General features: G+C 52.3%; 1 protein-coding gene across 6 annotated transcripts in view; it reads right to left on the bottom strand.

The window, feature by feature from the left end:
- The window catches only part of CCDC57 (coiled-coil domain containing 57), a 119,157-nt gene that overhangs the window by 42,765 nt on the left and 52,492 nt on the right, over positions 1–23,900 (bottom strand). For 3 of the 6 annotated variants that reach the window (XM_030923174.1, XM_030923176.1, XM_030923175.1), the window contains exons 13-16: positions 23,040–23,192; positions 14,455–14,585; positions 8,331–8,531; positions 2,181–2,394 (exon numbers count right to left, since the gene is read on the bottom strand). In XM_030923174.1, the coding sequence (XP_030779034.1) occupies positions 2,181–2,394; positions 8,331–8,531; positions 14,455–14,585; positions 23,040–23,192 (699 nt within the window). Of the gene's footprint in view, positions 1–2,177; positions 2,395–6,809; positions 8,532–14,454; positions 14,602–22,287; positions 22,299–23,039; positions 23,193–23,900 lie in introns of those variants that run through there. The other 3 variants (XM_030923178.1, XR_004054992.1, XM_030923177.1) reach the window with 3 other exon arrangements.

The following is a 23,900-nucleotide window of genomic DNA, read 5'->3' as shown; positions in this document are numbered from 1 at the left end:
CTCACTCTACTTTCTTCTCTAAATTGCCAAGAAATTGACAAACTTCTACTGAGTCCTCCCTGTGGATGTGCGCGTGCATGCACACATGGTCTAACATACAAATGTGTGTGTGCACACGGTCTCACATACAAACGCACGTGCGCATAGTCTCACAAACACGTGTGCACACAGTCTCACAAACGCGTGTGCAGTCTCACAAATGCGTGTGCAGTCTCACATACAAACACATGTGCACACACATACAAATGTACATGCACAGTCTCGCACACAAACGCGTGTGCACCACAGTCTCACATACAAATGCATGTGCACACACACACAGTCTTGCCCCAGGGAGTGCTGATTGTAGGCGTGAGCCACCACACCCAAACGAGGAGACATCTCTTTAGCCAGATTTGGGCCTGGCGACACAGGAACTGAAGAAGGTAGAAAGTGTCTGGCACTCAGCAGGGGCTCCTCTACTGGATGGGTGGATGGATTTATGCATGGGTAGGTAGGTGGATGAATGACTGGATGATTGGATGGATGGGTGGATGGGTGAGTGAAAGGATGGATAGGTGGGTGGAATAAGTGGTTGGATAAATGGATGGATATGTGGGAGAATGGGTAGATGGATGGATGGATGGATGAACGGATAGATGGATGAATGGATGGGTGGATGCATGGATAGATGAATGGATGGATGAATGGGTGGGTGGGTGGATGGGTGGATGGATAGATGGATGGATGGGTTGGTGGATGAGTGAGTGGATAATTGGATGCATGGCTGGAGAGAATAGATGGATGGGTGGATGGGTGGGTGAATGGATGGATAGATAAGTGGGATAAGTGGTTGGATGGATAGATGGATGGATGGATGCATGGACGGATGGATGGATGGATGGATGGATGGATGGATGGATGGATGGATAGGTGAGTGTGTGGGTAGGCGGATGGATGGATGGATGGGTGGGTGGGTGAATGGATGAATGGGTGGGCGGATGGGTAGATGTATGCATGGTTGGGTGGGTGGGTGGATAGATGAGTGGATGGACACATGGATGGGTGGGTGGGTGGATGGATGGATGGATAGGTGGGTGGATGGATGGATGGATACATTAATAGATGGATAGGTGGGTGGGTGTATGAATGGATGGATGGATGGATGGGTAGGTGGATGGATAGATGGATGGGTGGGTGGGTGAATGGATGAATGGGTGGGTGGATGGGTAGATGGATGCATGGTTGGGTGGGTAGGTGGATGGATGAGTGGATGGACACATGGATGGGTGGATGGGTGGGTGGATGGATGGATGGATGGATGGATAGGTGGGTGGATGGATGGGTGGATGGATGGTAGATGGATGGATGGATGGGTGGGTGGGTAAGTGGACAGATGGATGGGTGAGTGGGTGAATAGATGAATGGGTGGGTGGATGGGTAAATGGATGGATGGTTGGGTGGGTGGGCAGATGGATGGATGGGTGGGTAGATGGAGGGATGGGTGGGTGGGTAGATGGACGGATGGGTAGATGGATCGGTGAGTGGGATAAGTGGTTGGATGGATGGATGGATGGATGGATATACAGGTGGGTAGATGGATGGGTGGGTGGATGGTGGAAGGATGAGTGGGTGGATGAACGGATGGGTGGGTGGGTAGATGGGTAGGTAAATGGATGGATGGGTGGGTGGGTGGGTGAATGGATGGGTAGAAGGATGGGTGGTTGGATGGATGGATAGGTAGGTGGGTGGATGCATGGAGGAACAGATGAATGACTCACTGAAACACTCAGTCATAAAGCCAGTGTCCCTTGCCTTTCTTAGGAAGTCAGCCCGGGTGTGTCTGTGTCCAACAGGCCCAGCCTCCACCTCGGTCAGGAGACACTGCTGTCTTTATCTGGAGAAGTCTATGGTCATCTTTGCTGCTCGCCACAGAGCCGCACAGAAATGCCAGCTGCTTTGCTAAACTGCGGCGTTGTTCTCACCATGGTGCCAGCAAAGTGGGTTCCCAGAGCGTCCGCAGCTGAGATGAGGTCCTGCTCTGTACAGTGGCCTCCAACCAGGCCCCACTCACAAGAGGGGCTTCTGCACTCCTTTGGGCCTTCCTGAGAAGGCTGCAGCCAGAGCCCTCCCACTGACCCCAGGCGCACACCCAGAACCTGGCCTGCACCCAGGCCACGGCCTCCACTTCCCGGACTCACCTTTGGGCCGGCCCAGCTCCGCACGGAGCCTGTTCCCCATCTCAATGAGCTGCTCCTTCTCCAGGCGGAGGCTAAGGATTTTTCTGGCTGCCTCCTTCAGCTTCCTCTGGAGTTGGTGCATAGATAAGGTCTGGGGGGCGCGTGCCACCGGCTGGAGGTGCAGGAAAAGCTCTCCCTGGTCCTCGGCCTCCACAGGCTCTCCCTTGGCAAGGCCCTGTAACAGAACTCACAGGTAGACACCCCTGCGAGGCTGCCCTCATGGGAGGACGCTGGGGTGCCTGCCCACGGAGCCTCTTCACCTGCTCTCCCAGGGTGGGCACTGCTGGGTGCCACCACTGGGTGACGTCCTTCCAAAAGAAAGACAAAAAGGGTCGCTGCTCCCAATGCTTCAGTAGGTCCTTCTCTTCCACAAATAGAATAAAGGCCCACAGATCTCCCAGACCAGGGTGGCCCCCGGGCCCTCACAGCCCTCTGCCTCCTCCCCGCCATCCCTGCCTTCTGGTCACATATGCTTTGTGTCTTTCTTTTTTTTTTTTTTTTTGAGACGGAGTCTCGCTCTGTCGCCCAGGCTGGAGTGCAGTGGCCGGATCTCAGCTCACTGCAAGCTCCGCCTCCCGGGTTTACACCATTCTCCTGCCTCAGCCTCCCGAGCAGCTGGGACTACAGGCGCCCGCCACTTCGCCCAGCTAGTTTTTTGTATTTTTAGTAGAGACGGGGTTTCACCGTGTTAGCCAGGATGGTCTCGATCTCCTGACCTCGCGATCCGCCCGTCTCGACCTCCCAAAGTGCTGGGATGACAGGCTTGAGCCACTGCGCCCAGCCTCCTTTGTCTTTCAAGTGAACACAGTGAGAATCTCAGGACATCCAACCAGCACAGCAGCTCCCCAGGGAGAGCAGAGAGAAGGCTGTGGTCTCTAGCAGTGCCCAGGACCCAGGAGGACACCTCCCGCTGGCGTGGCTTGGCCCTCCTCCACTCCTTGGGGTCCCTCCTTTCTCTACCTGCCGGATGGACACCCCACAACCACGCTGCAGGCTGACTGTGGCTTCCCTCCTGAAGCAGGCGCAGGGGGAGCACAAAGGCCGTGGAGAGGGAGAGGCCGACACAGGGGCAGTGGAGCTGGCTGGGCTCCCCCTCAGCACCCCAGGCCTGGGCCAACCCTAGATCTGAACCCCTGGGAATCACTGTGTTGTCCTTGCTCAGCCTGGCCTGGACGTGCGGCCTACACCATGCCAGTGCTACAGAGTGCAATCCCAACACAAAGGGATGCCTGGACCAAAAATGGGGGCACAGGAAAAACCAGTGGTGTCCAGGCCCTGGTGAGACGGAAGCCGACGACCTACTTCTCCCGTGCCGCTCCTGGCCCCTGTGAGGAGCCAAGCTGCACCTTGTCCTGGCCACACGAGCTCTGAGTCCCTGGAACAGGCCAGCACACCCTGTCCCTGCCAGCTTCCTGGTATGCCTCTCCAGGGCTGGCAGGTGCTGCTGCCTTCCAGGTGCTGCTGTTCTTCGGATGGCCTGGGGCGCATCCACCGTATGCAGTGCCTCTGGGCATGTGCCGCAGGTTCATGTGGGACGCTCGGGGGGCGGCAAGGATGACACAGCAAAGGGGAGAAATGTCTGCCTTCCTCTTGGACAGAGAAAGTTCTATGGCACCGCAGGCCCCGGCCAAGGCCAGGTGCAGGGCAGCCCCCACAGAGGCTCGCCACAGGCCTGAGCCCGAGTCCAGACTCACTTCCTCCAGTGAGCGGGCCTCGTGCCTGCTCCGTGAGCACCCTTGGCGAGTGTGGCACAGAGGCTCACTCGTGGCCCTGGGAGGATGGGCAGGAATGGCCTCTTGGGCCTAGGAGAGGCCAAGGCAGATCTGGAGGAAGGGAGGTCTTGTGCTGGTAAAACAGATTGCAGATGGTGCAGGGCTAGGGGAGAGCAGCCAGGCGGTGAGACTCCAAGTCTGGGTCTAAAGCCCTGGGTCCCCTACAGGAATGCACTGGGTTATTTTGTTACTTTAACTGAGGAAAGAACAATCCTGAAAACAGATTTTGCAAACCTCAAAACACTTAGAGATTTAAGAGACAATTCCCTCTTCAAAAGCAGTCCCCTCTGCCCGCAAAGACGCCCTGATGTTGCCCCAGGTTCTTGCGGCTGGTGCCAGGCTTGAGGGGCACTGAGGGGCCTTCTTGCTGTTGACCCCACAGGCACAGGAAGGAGGGCACAGATTGCAGGGCCCATGTCCTAGTCATGTGATTCTGCACACAGTGACCTGGGGGGCAGGGAGTGAATGATTCTACCTCTCTTGGATTCAGTTTCTGGTAAAATGTTATTTGGTAAAAGTTTATTTTGATGATTCTCTAAAATCTTTCCACAAAATAAGATTTCTACAGCCTGAGACATATTCAGGAATGTCTTCACCACTGCGTGCTCCAGGGGCTGCCCACCCATCTGCCCCCATGCCTGGGACTGCCCCAGCACCCCCCTCGTGAGGGGGAGATGTCTCCATGTATCCGGACAATTAGGAGGAAATTAGAAGGAAACTTTGGTCTGCTGAAATGTCTTCACGTCTTGAGGACACGTGTGAGTGAGTGACACAGAGAAGTCCTTCTCAGAGGCTGAGGCCTGGAACTGGTACAGTGGGTTCCATCAGGCTGGGCCGGCGCTCACCACCCCACAGTCACTCCAACGCCTCTCGGCAGAGCCGGCACCAATGCCATGGCCAACACTGCCCCCCAGTGGACCCAGGGACACAACACATCCTCCAATTCAGCCCTGGCGGCCAGTGCCTGGGGGGAAGTTTTATGTTTTACGGACTAGAGGCAGTTGATGTGGGTGGTGCAGTCAGGGAAGGGCAAAGCCAGGCTGTGCGACTCAGCCTAGTGGGGCCTGCCTGGGAGCAGAGCGACCCACTGTTGTCCACAGGCTCTCCCTCTGCCACAGGAGAAGTGGGAACACGTGCCTCTGCACACACCTGGCCTCGGCTTTGCAGGCCTGGCTCCTTGGCTGGGGCCGGGGAAGGGACCAGCTTTTGTCAAGGGTGCTGGGGGACACTCCCTGGGCCCCTGTGCGCTTCCTCACTGGCCCTGCACAGGCTTCCTGCACTATAGGAGGTAGGCTGGAGACGCTGCGCTGCATCACACCTCAGTACTTGGTGGACGCACACAATATGTGACCCGGTCCATTGCCTGTGTGCAAATGTCACCAACCATCCGGATAACGCCCTGACGCTGTCTCTCCTGTGCAGGGTCCAGGGTCCCACGTGGCGTTTCTACGGATGATGCCCTGACGCTCTCTCCTGTGCAGGGACCACGGTTCCACATGGCATTCTACACTGTCTCTCCTGCGCAGGGTCCAGGGTCCCACCTGGCGTTTCTACGTGGGGTCTCCCAGGTCTCCTAACTGGAGTGGCTCCCCAGCTTCCATGTTTGGGCACCCACCAAGCGTGTAGAAGTCCCTCTGTTTGGGCCTGCCTGAGGTTTCTTCATGCTTAAGCTCAGGTTCTGCATCTTTGGCAGGGACCCCGAGAGTGAGTCTGTGCCGTCTCAGTGTGGCCCGCCTGGAGGCGGGTACACCCAGCACTGGCGATGGGAGCTCTGATCACTCGGCTCAGCTGGGGTCCAACAGGCTGCTCCACTGGAAAGCCAGCATTACCCTTGAAAATAAGTCACGTGTGGGAGATGCTGCTTTGCGTCTGATGGGAATCCCTCTGGCTCAGTACCCATCTGTGATCGCCCAGCGTGCCATTCCTGTCACGTTCCCTGGCTGGCACTCTCATGTGGAGGAGCACCCCGTTCCCCTGACTGATCTGTCCATTGCTATCAGCCTGGCCCCATTATTTCCTGGTTGAGTCAATGGATTATGGTCTTCAACGTCACTGCCTATTGGCCTAGATCTCGTCAGTGGGGGCCCCTTTTCTGCTGGTTCGCGTGCCCTCCGAACCTGCCTCCATGCTGGAGCTCCGGCTCCTGTGAGCACAGCAGGAACCATGGAACCAGTGCCTGCAACTGTGGAACTGACATCTGCTGTGGCCGAGTCCAGGCTGCGGGCCCTCTCAGGACACAGCTGGGATCAGATGCACACACAGCTCTACCCACTTCTCTCTATACCCAACATAACGGACACATTGATCCTCTACCAGAGGGCCCCGCCCCCTTCTCCATCTGGGCTCCTTTCCCAGCAGCAAGCAGCAATGACCTGGGCCCGCCCTCGTCTCCAGGAGCTCAGCCATGTTGCTTGGCAGAGGACAGAGCCATGGTGGGCCTCAACTGGGTGGAGAGCCCGGCCACAGGATGCTCAGACCCAGGAGGAGCCTGGAGCCCGACTGTCACCTCCATGCACATAGACACAGAGCCTGGAGTGTTTGCCCCACCTGTGCCTTAGCTCCAATAACTGGGATTGGGCTGCAGGTGGCTTCAGCTCCCACTCTGTCTGCTATGGGATTTAATTCCTCAATTTAAAATTCTGCTTATTTGGGCCAGGCACGGTAATCCCACCACTTTGGGAGGCTGAGGCAGGCAGATCACTTGAGACCAGCCTGACCAACATGGTGAAACCCTGTCTCTACCGAAAATACAAAAATTGGCTGGACGTGGTACACCTGTAATCTCAGCTACTTGGGGGGCTGAGGCAGGAGAATTGCTTGAACCCGGGAGGAGGAGGTTATGGTGAGCCAAGATAGCACCAGTGCACTCCAGACTGGGCAACAGTGTGAGACTGTCTCAAAAAAAAAGAAAAAGAAAAACAATTCTGCTTATTTGTATAAATTCTTGCCCCTTCATTCTAAACAAGTGGGAAGACAGTGAACTACACAAGGGCTGCCAGTGAGAGCTCCTGGGGCCCCTTGCTGCCCAAGGAGGCGCCCACCCATGTCCAGGAACACACGGCGTTCAGGTGGGTGGGACACGTGTGGGGGTGCAGACATGCTTACCCCCCGCTGTGCTGCTAGCTGGCCCAGGGGCCACAGCCCCCACCGGGCAGGAGCCACCCTGGAGTGGCTGGACTGGGAGCCCAGGAGGGCTAGGGTGCTGGGGACCCCTGAGGACAGCACCTCCGTACCAAAGATACAGGGGCAGGTGCAGCTCAATATCTTACCAACCAGCTCAGCCCTTCCTGTGCACACTGGCTGGGCACCTGCTGGGGCCTCAGGCTCCCTCCGCCTTCTCATACCTGCTCTGTCGTCCCCCTGAGGCATCCTCATGGTCTTGCCCATCCCATGCCAAGGCAGCTCTGGCCTGCTCCTCACTGTCCTGGAGTCTGAGACAGCCACGGCCCCATCTTCCTCAGTCCACTCTATTCCAGTCCGAGTCCCTGGGTCCTGCTCCCCAAGCATGGTACCCTGGAGATCCGCGCTGTCTTCCACTTTGTGCCTTCTAGACATCATCTACCGTCCCTGAAACCTTCTGTGGATTCATAGGTCACACAGGTCATAGCTTGCTACAGTTACCCCAATTACCAACAGTCTGGGGTACGAAGACAGGGAGGCTGGGCAATCTGTCCTTCACAGCCTTTCCCTCTGGCCTTAGGTAGGAAGAAGGGAGCCCTGCTGGTCGGCTCTGCCAAGCTTCAGAATCAGGACCTGGGGTCATCTCCACAGCACAGAGCTGTGGCTCAAACCCAGCCATGGAGTTGGGGGTCACTCCCTTGGGGCCAAGGGCCTGACCAGGACCAGGATAGGAGTGCCGTGGCATGGAGCAGCTGCGTGGCTCTGAACGCAGCAGTGAGGGCCATGTGGCCCCCTCCCCACGCAGGGAGGGCCCACCGCTAGGCATGGGGCAGGCAGGACTGTGCACGCAGATGCCCCCTCAGCAGGCCGTCAAGGCCCTGCATTAAAGCAAACATGAGCCACCTTCAGTGTGTGAGTTTCCAACACAAGATGCTGTTAGCTGAAGGGAGGACTGAGATGGGCCCGGGCCTGTCCCCACCAACAGGACGTCAAGGTGAAGGACCAGAAAAAGAGGAAGCAAGCGGAGGAAGAAGGCGGAGGAAGAAGGGGGAGAAGGGTGGAGCAGGGCCCACTTCCAGGCACAGCCTTCACTGCAGCTCTCGTCCCACCTGAGCTCCCAGGGCATACAGGCAGCAACGCTGGCAGAGCACAGGCAAGGACAGTTTCTGTGGCAGGAGCCTCGACAGGCAGGTGGCAGGAGGAGCTGGCGGGCACCCACCTCTCTCCCTAGGGTCACGGTGTCCGAGGCTGGGGGCTGCTTCTTGCCTGAAGGCTCTGCTCCCCCATGCTGGGCTATCCTGAGATGCTTCCCCAGCTCAGCCACCTGCTTCCGCAGCTCCAAAACCTCCAGGTGTACCTGGTCCACCTCACGGGGAAGCTCACGCTGGAAAACGGCCGGCTCCAGGGGTTCCCGCAGCACCTAGAGCCATTTCAAAGGCAGTGTAAGGAATCAAAGCAGTGGCTGGGCTGCAGCAGGCCCCTGGGGCACCAACAGGAAGCGCTGTGAGTGCGGGGAAAGAACATGGGAGCCTGAGATCAGGGCCTCCTCCCCAGCTGGATGCAACTGCCCTCTGCCCTCCGCCCCCAACCACAGCCGCTGATCCTCCTGCCCCGCCCAGCTGGCCCCGGCGGCTCCCCTGTACCCTGCTCTGGACTCCCAGGCTGGTGGGGAGAATCCGTGCATGGACAGAGGCAGAGTGCCTCGAAACCCCTTCCTGAGCCCTCCTTCCAGGGAGAAATAAAGGTCTCCAGAATTGCAAGTAACCAGTAGGAGGTGTAGATTTTTCTCTTCTGCTAATCAAAGGGGGCAGAAATGGGGAGGCCAGAGGGAGGCAGGCCAGGAGGTCGGAGGGCTGAGGCTATTGAAAGGTAGGTGGATAGGCCGGGTGCGGAGGCTCAGGCCTGTAATCCCAGCACTTTGGGAGGCCGCAGCGGGCGGATCATGAGGTCAGAAGATTGAGACCATCCTGGCTAACACGGTGAAACCCCGTCTCTACTAAAAATACAAAAAATTAGCCGGGCGTGGTGGCGGGCGCCTGTAGTCCCAGCTACTCAGGAGGCTGAGGCAGGAGAATGCCGTGAACCCAGGAGGCGGAGCTTGTGGTGAGCCAAGATCGCGCCACTGCACTCCAGCCTGGGCGACAGAGCGAGACTCCGTCTCAAAAAAAAAAAAAAAAAAAAAGAAAGGCAGGTGGAGGCCAACAAGAGGCCCGAGTGAATGGGGGGCTGGGGGAGGGGAGTCGCAGGCCACAGAGTACCTCCGGGAGGCAACAGGCTGGCCATGAGACCCACCCTGGGGGCCCTGGGCTGGCCTCCAGCTCTGGCTGCCTCTCTCACTGACCACACCACTCCCGGCGAGAGGAGGGAAGAAGAGCAGAGCAGGTGAGAAAGATGAATGCCTCCCTGCACCAGAGCCTTCCCGGCTCATTCCCAGTAACATAAAATATTACTTTCCCTATTCCAGGGACTCCTACGGTGAATTCCTTATGACTATTTCATTTTTGAATTTGCCACCTACACAAAAATAAAGGTGATTATTTAATTTACAGACACTGCTAAGTAAAAACCCAACCAAACAATATCACTTCAAGGTGAACATTTTCCCCAGGATAATCAAATCATCTATGATTAACCAAGGTAAAATTAAAAGCTTGTATTTATTTGTATTTATTTACTTATTTTATTCAGACGGCATCTTACTTTGTTGCCTCGGCTGGTCTCAAACTCCTGAACTCAAGCGATCCTCTGCCTCAGCCTCCCAGAGTGTTGGGATTACACCTGTGAGTCACCACATCCAGCCTGTTTTTATTTTCAGAGACAGGGTCTTGCTCTGTCGCCCAGGCTGGGGCGCAGTGGCGCGATCGTGGCACAGTGGCACGATCATGGCTCACTGCAGCCTCAACCATCTGGGCTCAAGCAATCCTCAGCCTCCTGAGTAGCTGCGATTACAGATGCACCACCATTCTTGGCTAATTATTTCAGTTTTTAGTACAGATGGGGTCTTGCTGTGTTGCCCAGGCTGGTTTCAAACTGCCGAGCTCAAATAATCCTCCCACCTCACCCTCCCAAAGTGTGGGGATTACAGGCATGAGCCACCGTGCCCAGTCTTGTTTAGTTTTTGTAGGGACAAGGTCTCCCTATGTTACCCAGGCTGTTCTCAAACTCCTGGGCTCAAGTGATGTTCCCGTCTCAGCCTCCCAAAGTGTTGTGACTACAGGTGTGTACCACCGTGCCCAGCCTAAAAGCTTTTTAAATGTTTATTTCTTGTCTGTAGGATTTGTGTGGGAAATGGGGGAAACAGCAACTGCAAAGTGTCGGGGATCTGGAGCCCTGTCATGGGTACACGGATCTTCAACCGCCTCGACTGGAGCCCCTCACGTGTACACGGATCTTCCTCGACAGGAGCCCCTCACGTGTACACGGATCTTCAACCCGCCCCGACTGGAGCCCCTCACGTGTACACGGATCTTCAACCCCCCCCGACTGGAGGACTGAAGCCCCTCACGGGTACACGGATCTTCAACCCCCCTCGACTGAAGCCCCTCACGTGTACACGGATCTTCAACCGCCTCGACAGAAATGGAAAAGTAGCCAAGTTCCTCTTCACTGCAACAACAAAGATGCACTTCCAATCAAGGTGAGACGTTAGGCATCAGGAGAAAATGAGAGGTATGAGGGGTAATGCACATGTTAATTAGCCTCATTTAGCCATTCCACAGTGTGTACATGTTTCAGAACATCATGTCACACACCACAGAGATATACAATTTATTTTTGTCATTTTCTTTTTTTTTTTTTTTGAGATGGAGTCTTGCTTTGTCGCCCAGGCTGGAGTGCAGTGGCACAATCTCAGCTCACCGCAACCTCCACCTCCTGGGTTCAAGCGATTGACTGCCCTGCCTCAGCCTCCCAAGTAGCTGGGATTACAGGCACGCACCACCACGCCTGGCTAATTTTTTGTATTTTAGTAGACACGGGGCTTCACCATGTTGGCCAAGACGGTCTCAATCTCCTGACCTGGTGATCTGCACACCTCGGCCTCCCAAGGTGCTGGGATTACAGGCATGAGCCACCTCACCCAGTCATATTTGTCAATTTCAATCAATCCATCAAACATCTGAGGAAGATTAAAAAAAAGGCATCCAATTTCTGGAGCACTGCCTCCTCCCTCGGCAGATGGGAAATCTGGAATACTTTGTTTCTAGAGAGATGTTCTGCATTAGGGAAGACGCAGAGGCTGCAGGGAAGGTGTGATTTACATATTTACAATGTGAGAGGACATGTGGAAGTTCCCTCGTTACGTCGCCTCACAAGGAATAAAGGCAACGGGATGAGGACAGCACGACTCAGAAGCACAAGCAACAGGAGACATGAACAATGGGACTGGATCAAAACTGGAGACATTCGGTGTCCTTCAAAGGACACCATCAAGAAAGTGAAAAGACAGCCCGGGTGCAGTGGCTTATACCTGTAATGCCAGCACTTTCGGAGGCGGAGGTGGGAAGATCACCTGAGGTCAGGAGTTTGAGACCAGCCTGGTGAAACCCCCTTTCTACTAAAAATACAAAAATTAGCTGGCCATGGTGGCTCACACCTGTAATCCCAGCTACTTGGGAGGCTGAGGCAGGATAATTGCTTGAACCTGGGAGGTGGAGGTTGCAGTCAGCCGAGATCACGTCACTGCACTCCAGCCTGGGTGACAGAGTGAGACTCTGTCTCAAAAAAAAAAAAAAGAAAGTGAGGCCGGGCGCGGTGGCTCAAGCCTGTAATCCCAGCACTTTGGGAGGCCGAGGCGGGCGGATCACGAGGTCAGGAGATCGAGACCATCCTGGCTAACACGGTGAAACCCCGTCTTTACAAAAAAAATACATAAAACTAGCCGGGCGAGGTGGCGGGCGCCTGTAGTCCCAGCTACTCGGGAGGCTGAGGCAGGAGAATGGCGTAAACCCGGGAGGCGGAGTTTGCGGTGAGCTGAGATCTAGCCACTGCACTCCAGCCTAGGTGACAGAGTGAGACTCCTTCTCAAAAAAAAAAAAAAAAAAAAGAAAGTGAGGCCGGGCGTGGTGGCTCAAGCCTGTAATCCCAGCACTTTGGGAGGCCAAGATGGGCGGATCACGAGGTCAGGAGATCGAGACCATCCTGGCTAACACGGTGAAACCCCGTCTCTACTAAAAAAATACAAAAAACTAGCCGGGCGAGGTGGCGGGCGCCTGTAGTCCCAGCTACTCGGGAGGCTGAGGCAGAAGAATGGTGTAAACCCGGGAGGCGGAGCTTGCAGTGAGCTGAGATCCGGCCACTGCACCCCAGCCTGGGCGACAGAGCCAGACTCCGTCTCAAAAAAAAAAAAAAAAAGAAAGTGAAAACACAAACCACAGAATGGGAAAAAATGTAGCAAATCATAAATCTAATAAGGGACTTGTATCTGGAATATAAAAATAATTCTTACAACTCAAATAAAAAGACAACCCAATTAAAACTGGGCAAGGGATCTACACGGACATTTCTCCAAAGAAGACAAATGGCCGACCAAGACACACGTGAAACGCTGCTCGACATCAGGAGTCATCAGGAAAATGCAAATCAAAACCACAGTGAGGCCCCACTTCACTCCCACCAGGATGACTAGCATCACAGCCAGAAAACAGCTAGTGTTGGTGGGGATGGGGAACCGGAACCCTCACACAGTGCTGGTGGAGGTAAAATGGTGTGGCTGCTGGGGAAAACAGCGCGGCGGCTCCTCAAGGGGTAAACACAGGGTGACCGTTGGGGAAAACAGCGCAGCGGCTCCTCAAGGGTTAAACACAGGGTGACCGTCGTTGGGGAAAACAGCGCGGTGGCTCCTCAAGGGTTAAACACAGCGCGGCGGCTCCTCGAGGGGTAAACACAGGGTGACCGTCTGACAGAGCAATTCCACTCCCAGGTGTACACCCAGGAGAACTGAACTTTGCATAAGTCCACACAGGAACGTTCACAGCAGCATCATGCACAATCCAAACAGCGGAAGCAACCCAAATGTTGAGTGCATGAGCGATACACGAAGTGTGATCCATCCGTCCAACGGGATACGCCAGCCATGGGAAGGAATGGCACCCTGACATATGCAGAGCTGACCCTGAGAACATTCTACTCAATGGAAGAGCCAGGCACAAAGGACCAAAGGACGAAAGGACAACTGCCGTATGACTGTCAATATGAGGTCCCGTCAGTAGACAAACCGATCGGGACGGGGAGGGGAACGGTTCCTAGAGGCTGGGAAGCAGGGAAGGGGTGATACTGCTGTGTGGTTTTGGTACCGAGCTGCTATCTGCGGTGGGAAGAAAAGCTCTGGTAATCGTGAGAATGTTTCTACAACAACGTGAATGTACTGCCACTGATAGGTACACTTTAAAATGGTCAAAATGGTAAACTTTGTTATATATTAATGCATTTTACAATTAAAAGAAATTTTTTTTTGAGATAGAGTTTCACTCTTGTTGCCCAAGCTAGAGTACAATGGTGCGATCTCGGCTCACTGCAACCTCCACCTCCTGGGTTCAAGCAATTCTCCCACCTCAGCCTCCCAAGTAGCTGGGACTACGGGCACCTGCCACCATGCCCGGCTAATTTTTTGTACTTTATAGAGACGGGGTTTCACCCTGTCGGCCAGGCTGATCTCGAACTCCTGACCTCAGGTGATCTGCCCAACTCGGCCTCCCCAAGTGCAGGGATTAGAGGCATGAGCCCCCATGCCTGGCCCCACAATTTTTTAAAGTAAAAATCAAAACGATGTTAGGAATCTGTAGCAATCAAACCAAGGCAGTGACCCCAGCCCCACGGGAAACAGGGTGGGCTCGCTGCTGGATGCATGCAGATACTGGCCCCAGCAGGAGTATGACCCGACCCCCAAAAGGCAAGGGCCCAGGAGGTTGAAAAGAACAGCGTTTGCCAAGGCTCGAGTGTCTCAGATGAAGTGCAGCTCGTCACTGACATGGAGCACATGCGCCCTGTTGACCAGGACTCCTCTGAGTGGGGAGGTGGCATCAGGCAGCCCACACACACGCCCCATTGACCAGGACCCCTCTGAGTGGGCACAGCCAGGGCCTGGTGGTCTGGCCGCCAGCACTGCCTCCACTGCCTGGATCGTGCTTCCCAGATTCTCATGGCATGCCTTCCTTGAGCACACCTGAGATGAACTGGTTCCTAGGACCTCCCTGCGGCCCCTTCCTCAGAAGAAAACAGGCACAGAGAGGTCAGTGGATGCCCGAGGTCACCTGGGATTGCACCGGGCAGTCGCTCAGAGCCCACACGCCCTCCCCCAGCAATGGCTCTCTAGGAGGAAGACCCCACAAACTCGAGTGCCTCACCTTCTGTCTGAGTCGTGTCACCAGCAGGTTTAGGAGCTGCACTCTGTCCCCGAGCTTCCTGAGTGCCAGTCCGGAGGACACTGGGCCAGCTTGGACAGACCCTCCAGCTTGACCAGCTTGGACAGACCCTCCTGCAGAGGAGAGTGGCTTCTGTCAGCTCAGATCTGAGAACGAAGGAAGGCCTTTCAGGGGAGACACACATCTCTATCAGCTCTCCCTTTCCCGTGAGGCCGTGGCACCAGCAGCTGACCCCAACGCAAAGCTGTTGTTCATTGGTGTCAGCAGATCTGGGTCCACATGACGATTAGAGATGCTGTACAGAAAGCATAATCCTCATGTAAAGAAAGCAAGAATCCTTGTAGGAAAAAGTTTGACTTTACCATGTAGTGTCTGATAGAGACCAATTGCTCCAGTCTGTCCAAATAAAGAGCCACTTATTTAGAAATTGAGAAAAAAGATGCTACATAACACAGGGTCAAAGAAAAAAATCACAGTGGATATTAATAACTATTTTGAATGGAAAGATAACAACAATACTACTTCAGAAACTTCAGGAATGAATCTAAAGCTGTCCTTACAATAATAATTACAGCTTTGGATAAATATTTTAGAAAAGAAGACAGGCTGAAAACCAGTGAGCCAAACATTCATCTCAAGAAATTACAGAGCCAGGCACAGTGGCCCCTGCCTATCATCTCATCACATCGGGAGGCTGAGGCAGGAGGATCCCTGGATCCCAGGAATTCAAGGTTACAGTGAGCTATGATTGTGCCACTGCACTCCAGCCTGGACAACAGAGTGAGACCCTGTCACACCCCCCATCAGAAAAATAAATTTAAAAAGAATGACCAAATTAAAGCCAAACAGGGCTGGGCATGGTGTCTCACGCCTGTAATCTCAGCACTTTGGGAGGCTGAGGTGGGCAGATCGCCTGAGGTCAGGAGTGGGAGACCAACCTGGCCAATGTGGCAAAACTCTGTCTCTGCTGAAAAAAAATACAAAAATTAGCCAGGCGTGGTGGTGCGCCCCTGTGGTCCCAGCTACTCGGGAGGCTGAGGCACGAGAATCAATTGAACTCGGAAGCTGGAGGTTGCAGTGAGCCAAGATTGTGCCACGACACTCCAGCCTGGACAACACAGTGAGACTCCGTCAAAAAAAAAAAAAAGCCAAATAAAGTAGGAGGAAGAAAAGATAACGTCAGTATGAGATACTGAGGAAACAGAAAATAAATGTATAATAGAGAATCAACAAAACCAACAGTTGATTCTTTGAGAAGGCTAAAATAAACACCCAGGAATACTAAGCAAGGAAAAAATAGAAGCAAATGACCAATATAATTAATGGCAAAAAGGAGTTATCACTTCAGACCCCACAGATATTTAAAAACTCATAGGATACTACAAGCAACTTTATGTCAAAAATTTGAAAATTTAGATGAAATGGACAATTTCTTAGTGAAATATAACATCAAAAAGGTATAAAAAGAAAATCTGAATGTCCTATAACTATGAAAAAAACTGAATTCACAATTTTAAACCTTCCCACAAGGAAAACTCCAGGCCCAGCTGGTTTCAAAGTTGAATTCTACCAATTATTTAAGAAAAATTAAGATAAGTCTGATACAAACTTTTTTAGAAAACAGAAAAATACAGAATACTTTCCAACATATTTATGAGGCCAGAGTAACTTTGATTCCAAAACCTCACATGAACATTATGAGCATTGAAAATTATAGGCCAGTCTTACTCATGAACATAAATGTACTAATTCTCAATAAAACACGGGCATGGGCAAACCAAGCTGGGCCTGGTGGCTCGCACCTGTCATCCCAGCTACACGGAGGCCAAGGCAAGAAGACTGGCTTGAGCCCAAGAGTTCAAGAACAGCCTGGTCAAAGAGCGAGACCATGTCTCATATAAACAAAAAACAAAAGAAATATCACAACACCAAATCTGTCAAATTATAAAAAGAAGAATCTATCACTACATGTTGAATTCTTCCTGGAACTGCAAGGGTGGTTTAACATGATGGAGACCCTGCAGTCCAACCCCATTTCCCCCCGCTAATCTCAGCTAAAGGCCCAGCCAGAACACAAAAAGTCCCACTAGGGGAAGATTCTGAACGGTGAGAAACAAAGCCTGAGTATCTAGGGGCCTCGGATCCCAGGGATGGCTGGCAGGGAGTCCCTCGTCTCCTTCCTGCACACACTGGCCTGGTGCTAGACAGCCAAAACCCAGAGCTTAGACCAAAAAAAAAAGGCCGAAGAGAAGCTGGTCCTGGGACCAATGGAGCAGGAAGACGGGGACATGCAGGTGGAGCCCTTGGGATCACACCTGCCCTCCTGCCAGCCCACGGTCCTACAGCCTGATAGAGACAAAGGCCATCTCAGCTTCTGGGAGAGCACGTGGGGAGGGTCACAGGAGGAAGGAGGTCTGCATGAAGATCCCCGAGGATCCGCCGTGTAAAACCAGCCAGAATCAACAGAACCAGCACAGCAAAACCTCTGACAACTGGGCCTGGCGGGGGACACTGCCCAGGATTTAATTGGCTACTTGGCAGCTCACGTGTAGGCACAGTAAAATAGCATCATCAAGGCTCTGGAAAGTAATGGACATTCAAACCTCAGCCCACCAGAGTGGGCCAGGATATGCAGTGTGAACCCAGAAAGGCTGACTTAACACAGGTTTAATAAGAACCAGAATTTCATAATGTGACACTCAAAATGTCCATGATACAGTAAAAAATTATAGGAGGCTGCCTGTAATCCCAGCACTTTGGGAGACTGAGGCAGGAGGATCACTTGAGCCAAGGAGTTTCAAAACAGCCTGGGCAATATAGTGAGACCCCATCTCTAATTTAAAAAAAATACTCGTAATATTAACAACCAAGAAAATCGCAACGTGAATGAAAGAGACAACAAGATGACACAGACGTTGGAATTATGGAATGAAGATGTTAAAGCAGCCGTCATAACAATACTCGAGCAAGTTACTGGGGAGGGTGGAGGTGAGAGAATTGCTTGAAGCCAAGAGTTTAAGATCAGCCTGGGCAACATAGTGAAACCCCATATCTACAAAAAACAAAAAACAAAAACACAAAAATTAGCTAGGCATGGATGGTGGTACGTACCCATAACCCCAGCTCTTCAGGAGTCTGAGGCCAGAGAGTCGCTTGAGCCCAGGAGGTCCAGGCTGCAGTGAGCCATGATCATGCCCACTGCACTCCAGCCTGGGTGACAGAGCAAGACCCTGTCTCTAAAAAAAAATGAACAAATACACAAACAAAAAACTCCAGCAAGCAATTTAATACACTCTAAAAATATATGGCAAAATGAAAGTTCCAGTAAAGTAAGATATAAAGAAAACTAAGGCTAACTGTGATGGCTCACGCCTGTAATCCAAACACTTTGGGAGGCTGAGGCAGGAGGATCAGTTGAGGTCAGGAGATCAAGACCGGCCTGGGCAACATAGTGACACTCCATCTCTACAAATATAAAAAGAAATTAGCGTGGTGTGGTGGTGCACACCTGTAGCCTGTAGTCCCAGTTACTCGGCAAGCTAAGGTGGGAGGGTCCCTCGAGCCCAGGAGGTCAAGGCTGCAGTGAGCTATGACCATACCACCACACTGCAGCCTGGACAACAGAGCAAGGCCCTGTCTCAAAAACAACCACCACAATTTAAAAAAAAAAAGAAAAAGAAAACCAAAATGGAAATTTTAGAAACAGCAACAAAAATCTCACTGAATGGGCTTAGCAGCAAAATGGAAATGACAAAAGAAAGAACGGAAGAACCTGAAGAACAGAGGAAAAGGAACTATCCAGTTTGAAGGAGAGAGAAAACAAATAGAAACAAAGGACAAAACACAGCCTCAGGGACCAGCAGGACAATAACAAAAGACCTTCGTTTGTGTCCTCAGAGTCCCCGAAGGAAAGACTGTGGAGCTGAAAAAATACTTGAAAAATAATGGATGAAAACGTCTGAAATTTGGTGAAAGACATAAACCTTCAGATTAATATCAAAAAGAATAAACCAAAGAAATCTATGCCCAGATACAACATAATGAAATTTGTTTCTTTCTTTTTTTTTTTTTTTGAGACGGAGTCTCGCTCTGTCACCCAGGCTGGAGTGCGGTGGCCGGATCTCAGCTCACTGCAAGCTCCGCCTCCCGGGTTCACGCCATTCTCCTGCCTCAGCCTCCCGAGTAGCTGGGACTACAGGCGCCGCCACCTCGCCCGGCTAGTTTTTTGTATTTTTCAGTAGAGACGGGGTTTCACCGTGTTAGCCAGGATGGTCTCGATCTCCTGACCTCGTGATCCGCCCGTCTTGGCCTCCCAAAGTGCTGGGATTACAGGTTTGAGCCACCGCGCCCGGCCTACAACATAATGAAATTTCTGAAAACTAAAGGCAAAAACTCTTTGTTTTTTTTTTTTGAGATGGATTTTTGCTCTTGTTGTCCAGGCTGGAGTGCTGTGACATGATCTCGGCTCACTGCAACCTCTGCCTCCCGGGTTCAAGCGATTCTCCTGCCTCAGCCTCCCAAATAGCTGGGATTACAGGTGCCTGTCACCACGCCCGGCTAATTTTTGTATTTTCAGTAGAGACGGGGTTTCTCCATTTTGGCCAGGCTGGTCTTGAACTCCTGGCCTCAAGTGATCCACCCGCCTCAGCTTCCCAAAGTGCTGGGATTACAGGCGCCTGCCATCACACCCGGCTAATTTTTGTATTTTTAGTAGAGGCGGGGTTTCACCATCTTGGTCAGGCTAGTCTCAAACTCCTGACCTTAAGTGATCCACCCACCCGGCCTCCCAAAGTGCTGGGACTACAGGCATGTGCCACCACGCCCAGCTAATGTTTGTATTTTTAGCAGATACAGGGTTTCACCATGTTGGCCAGGCTGGCCTTCAACTACTGACCTCAGGTGATCCACCTGCCTTGGCCTCCCAAAGTGCTGGGATGACAGGCATGAGGCATGAGCTGTGGCGCCCGGCCTGTCAATGTAATTTTAAAAGTCAAGTGTGAGAGTGTGTCTATCGTATTCACCCTTGCCATTAGTTTTCCTTCACTCCTGATGTTCCTACTTTCCTTCCTTCCGTTGTGTCTAAAGTACCTCCTTTATCAGTTCTTTTAGATCTAGTCTGCTGGTGATAAACTTTTCCTTCATCTGAGAATATCTTTATTCACTCTCATTCCTGAAGAATATTTTTACTGAATGTATAATTATGGGTTGACAGTTTTTGCTTTCAGTACTTGAAAAATATTATGCCACTTCCTTCTGAAGAGAAATCTGATGACAGCTGCTGCTGAGAACCCACTGCCGCTCCGGTCACAGTCCCCTGTAGGTCATGCATCGCTCTCTCTGCATGCTTTCAACAGTCTTTGTCTTTAGGCCAGGTGCAGTGGCTCACGCCTATCATTCCAGCACCTTGGGAGGCCAAGGCAAGTGGATCACTTGAGGCCAGGAGTTTGAGACCAGCCTGACCAACATAGTGAAACCCTGTCTCTGCTAACAATACAAACGCTACCAGCTGGGCATGGTGGCACATGCCTGTAACCCTAACTACTTGGGAGGCTGAGGCACGAGAATCACTCGAACCCAGGAGGCAGAGGTTGCAGTGAGCCAAGATTGTGCCACTGCACTCCAGCCTAGGCAACAGAGACTCCGCCTCAAATAAAGGAAATTCATTTCAAATATAAAAGACAGAGGTAGGTAAAAAGAAAAAGGGATGAAAAAGTTATACCACGCAAACGCAAATCAAAAGAAAGCTTGAGTGGATTAATTAATATCAGACAAGGGAGACCTCAGAACAAAGAACGTTGCCAGGATAAAGAGGAAGATTACATAACAATACAAGGGTCAATTATCCTAAAAAAAATAATAATCCTAGATGTATACACATCTAACAACAAAGATACAAAATATATGAAACAAAAACAAAGAATCATTATTTAAAAAATGAAGATCTATATTAAAACAGGAATAGAAAGAAACTTCCTTAACCTCCCTCCACTACCCCCACTGCAAAAAACCTTCAGCAAAAACTAAACCTAAGAAAGTGAAATGCTGAAAGTCCTTCCTCTGGGATTAGGGAGAAAGACAGCTGTTATGAATACCACACTGGAGAGTTTAGCTAGGGCAATAATGCAAGAAGAAGTAAACAATATCCGCATTGGAAAAGAAAAATAAAACCTCCCTTATTTTATTTTATTTTTTTTGAGACGGAGGCTCGCTCTGTCACCCAGGCTGGAGTGTAGTGGTGCAATCTCGGCTCACTGCAACCTCCGCCTCCTGGGTTCAAGCGACTCTCCTACCTCAGCCTCCCAAGTAGCTGGGATTACAGGTGCCCGCCACCACGCCCAGCTAATTTTTTTTTTTTTTTTTTTGAGACGGAGTCTTGCTCTGCCACCCAGGCTGGAGTGCAGTGGCCGGCTCTCAGCTCACTGCAAGCTCCGCCTCCCGGGTTCACACCATTCTCCTGTCTCAGCCTCCCGAGTAGCTGGGACTACAGGCGCCCGCCTCGTCGCCCGGCTAGTTTTTTGTATTTTTTAGTAGAGACGGGGTTTCACCGTATTAGCCAGGATGGTCTCGATCTCCTGACCTCATGATCCGCCCGTCTCGGCCTCCCAAAGTGCTGGGATTACAGGCTTGAGCCACCGCGCCCGGCCTAATTTTTTTGTATTTGTAGTGGAGACGGGGTTTCACCATGTTGGCCAGGCTGGTCTCAAACTCCTGACCTCAGGTGATCCACCCACCTCGGCCTCCCAAAGTGTTGGGATTACAGGCGTGAGCTACCACGCCCAGCCAAAACCTCCCTCATTTGAGACAATCTGTGCCAGTGGAGTGTCCTGTCTGGCTCCTCCCTTTCTTTTTCTGCCTTAGGCCTGTAGGTGGGGCCTTGCCTCCCCTACCTAAGGGGGACTGTGGCTCCAGCAGGGTGAGGCAGCTGAGTGGAAGGCAGCCAGGCTGGGCTGTCAAGCTTGGTGATGCTGGGGAGGCATCCAGGCAGGAGAGGGGCCTCCAAATAGGGGAAGGGGCTGCAGCAGCAATGGGGGATTGGTTACACCAAGAGGACTCGATCAAAGTATGTGTCAGTGAGAAGGGGCGAGCCAGGTTTCTCATTGTTGGAAAAGGAAGTTAGAATAACGAAAAAGAATGCTAGAATGCTAGAATGAACCTTTTGATGTTGGACTAACCACAATGGAATAGATTAGCCTGTGAGTTTGTCTTGAAATGAAGACCATCCATTCACCAAAGACACCAGTGAAGGAATAAAAGGCAAAGCCACAGACTGGGAGGAGATACTTGCAACCCATAAAACCAGTGCAAGGCTCATATTCAGAATCAAATACCCTAAAAACAATCTATGACAAAAGGCAGATCATCCAATAAAACATGGGCAAAAAACATGGCCTGGAGCTTCAAAAGAGAGGCTGTCAAAAGGCCAATTCTATGGACTGAACTGTGTCCCCTAAAATTGATAGGTTGAAGCTCTAACCCCGAACATGATTGTATTTGGAGACAGGGTCTTTGAGGAGGCAGTTAAGGTTACATGAGGTCCTAAGGCTGGGGCCCTGGACTGTTGTCCTTATAAGAAGAAGAGCCGGGCGCGGCGGCTCACGCCTGTCATCCCAGCACTTTGGGAGGCTGAGGCAGGCAGATCACGAGGTCAGGAGTTCGAGAGCTGCCTAACATGGTGAAACCCCATCTCTACTAAAAATACAAAAATTAGCCGGGCGTGGTGGTGTGTCCCTGTAATCCCAGCTACTTAGGAGGCTGAGGCAGGAGAATCGCTTGAACCCGGGAGGTGGAGGCTGCAGTGAGCTAAGGTCACACCACTGCACTCCAGCCTGGGTGACAGAGCAAGACTCTGTCCCCCCTCCAAAAAAAAAGAAGAGGAAGAGACACCAGGAGTGAGCACGCAAGGGAGAGGCCACATGAGGGCGCAGGGGACAGGGTGCTGTCTGCAAGCCACAGAGAGGCCTCAGGAGGAACCCACCCTGCCGGCAGCCTGATCTCTGACATCCAGACTCCAGACGTGAGAAAACAAATACCCGTTGTTTAAGCCACCCAGGCTGTGGTGTTGAGTTATGGCAGCCCTAGCCAGTCATACACCAATGCACACAGGAAAGATGTTCAATCCCACGAATCTCATGAAATTTGCAAATTAAACCAAAATAGGATGTGCTACGTGTCCACTAGAGGGAACAGAAGGAGCCACTGACCATGTAAGTGTTGGCGTGCATGCAGCACCACGGCTGCCTCGCACGCTGATGGAGTGTAAATTGTAGGGGTGCTTCGGAGAAGAATCTGGCATTATCAAGTGAAACACAGTGTAGGTCTGAAGACACCAGAGAGAGCACCGGTGCCACAGAATTCCATTCGCACCGAAACAGGGAACGCTAACTGCAGTGAGGAGCCAGGGCACGTGGGCTCTGGAGGGAGCACAAGGGGCTGCCGGGCTGGATGACACTGCCCTGACGTCTGCAATAGCCTCGAGCTGTCTATTTGCTGTGAGTGGACTTTCTGCAGGGGTCAGATTTCAGTTTATAAAGGGACAGCAAGTAGCCCAGTGAGACGCGGACTCTCACCAGTCGTCTCTGTCGAGGTGTGGACGCTGGGCTGAGACTCAGCACGAGGTGAGGACATCTTTAAAGGATCCAGCACATCTTCTAGATGCTCTTCTAGAGTTTTAAACTTATGCTTTAGAGTTCGTATTTCTGCTTCAAGGGCCAGAACATAACCTGCCAAAAAAAGCCCAGTGAATATAACACATCCTTTCGCACTGCCCTCCTGTGAGCACCAGCTCAGGGAGCTGATGCCAGCTCGTGCCCACTGCCTCACTGTGCATGTCCTCCTGTCCTCCCCACATGAGAGCTTCACAGCAGTTTCCACACTCTCTGTGTGTGTCAGACTGAAAGACCTCCCTCCCCTCAATGGCCAGAGTGTGCCAGCCAGAGATCAGCACAGTCTCCGCGCTCTCCAGGAAGGGCTTGCGATCAGGAGCAAATGTTTCACCTGCCGCCTGCCCACGTGCCTCTGTGCGAGGGGCCAAGTCCCACCTCGAGAACGGAAGCTCTGCATCCATCCCGGCATCCGCCCACCCACAGCCACTCATGGGGTTCCCGGGCATCGGGCAGCCCTCATCAGCTCTGCCATGGACACTTCTCTGGAGGAAAGGCCTGTGGTCCACCAGCCCCTGCTACCAACCCACTCTGGGACAGCACGACACCAAGCCAGCCCTGGTTGAGGTCTAAAACAGGGTTTTTAAGTGTGTCAAGCAGGTACCCTCATTTTTTCCTTCTACTTTACAAGTATAAAAGCTTTTTGGTATAAAACTGAAGATTCCGGCTGGGCACGGTGGCTCAAGCCTGTAATCCCAGCACTTTGGGAGGTCAAGACAGGCGGATCACGAGGTCAGGAGATTGAGACCATCCTGGCTAACATGGTGA

This window comes from Rhinopithecus roxellana, chromosome 19 (assembly GCF_007565055.1).
Source record: "Rhinopithecus roxellana isolate Shanxi Qingling chromosome 19, ASM756505v1, whole genome shotgun sequence".
In the NCBI taxonomy this organism is placed as follows: domain Eukaryota; kingdom Metazoa; phylum Chordata; class Mammalia; order Primates; family Cercopithecidae; genus Rhinopithecus; species Rhinopithecus roxellana.
The sequence above is the reverse complement of the archived record's forward strand: the minus strand, read 5'-3'. Positions and strand labels throughout refer to the sequence as shown.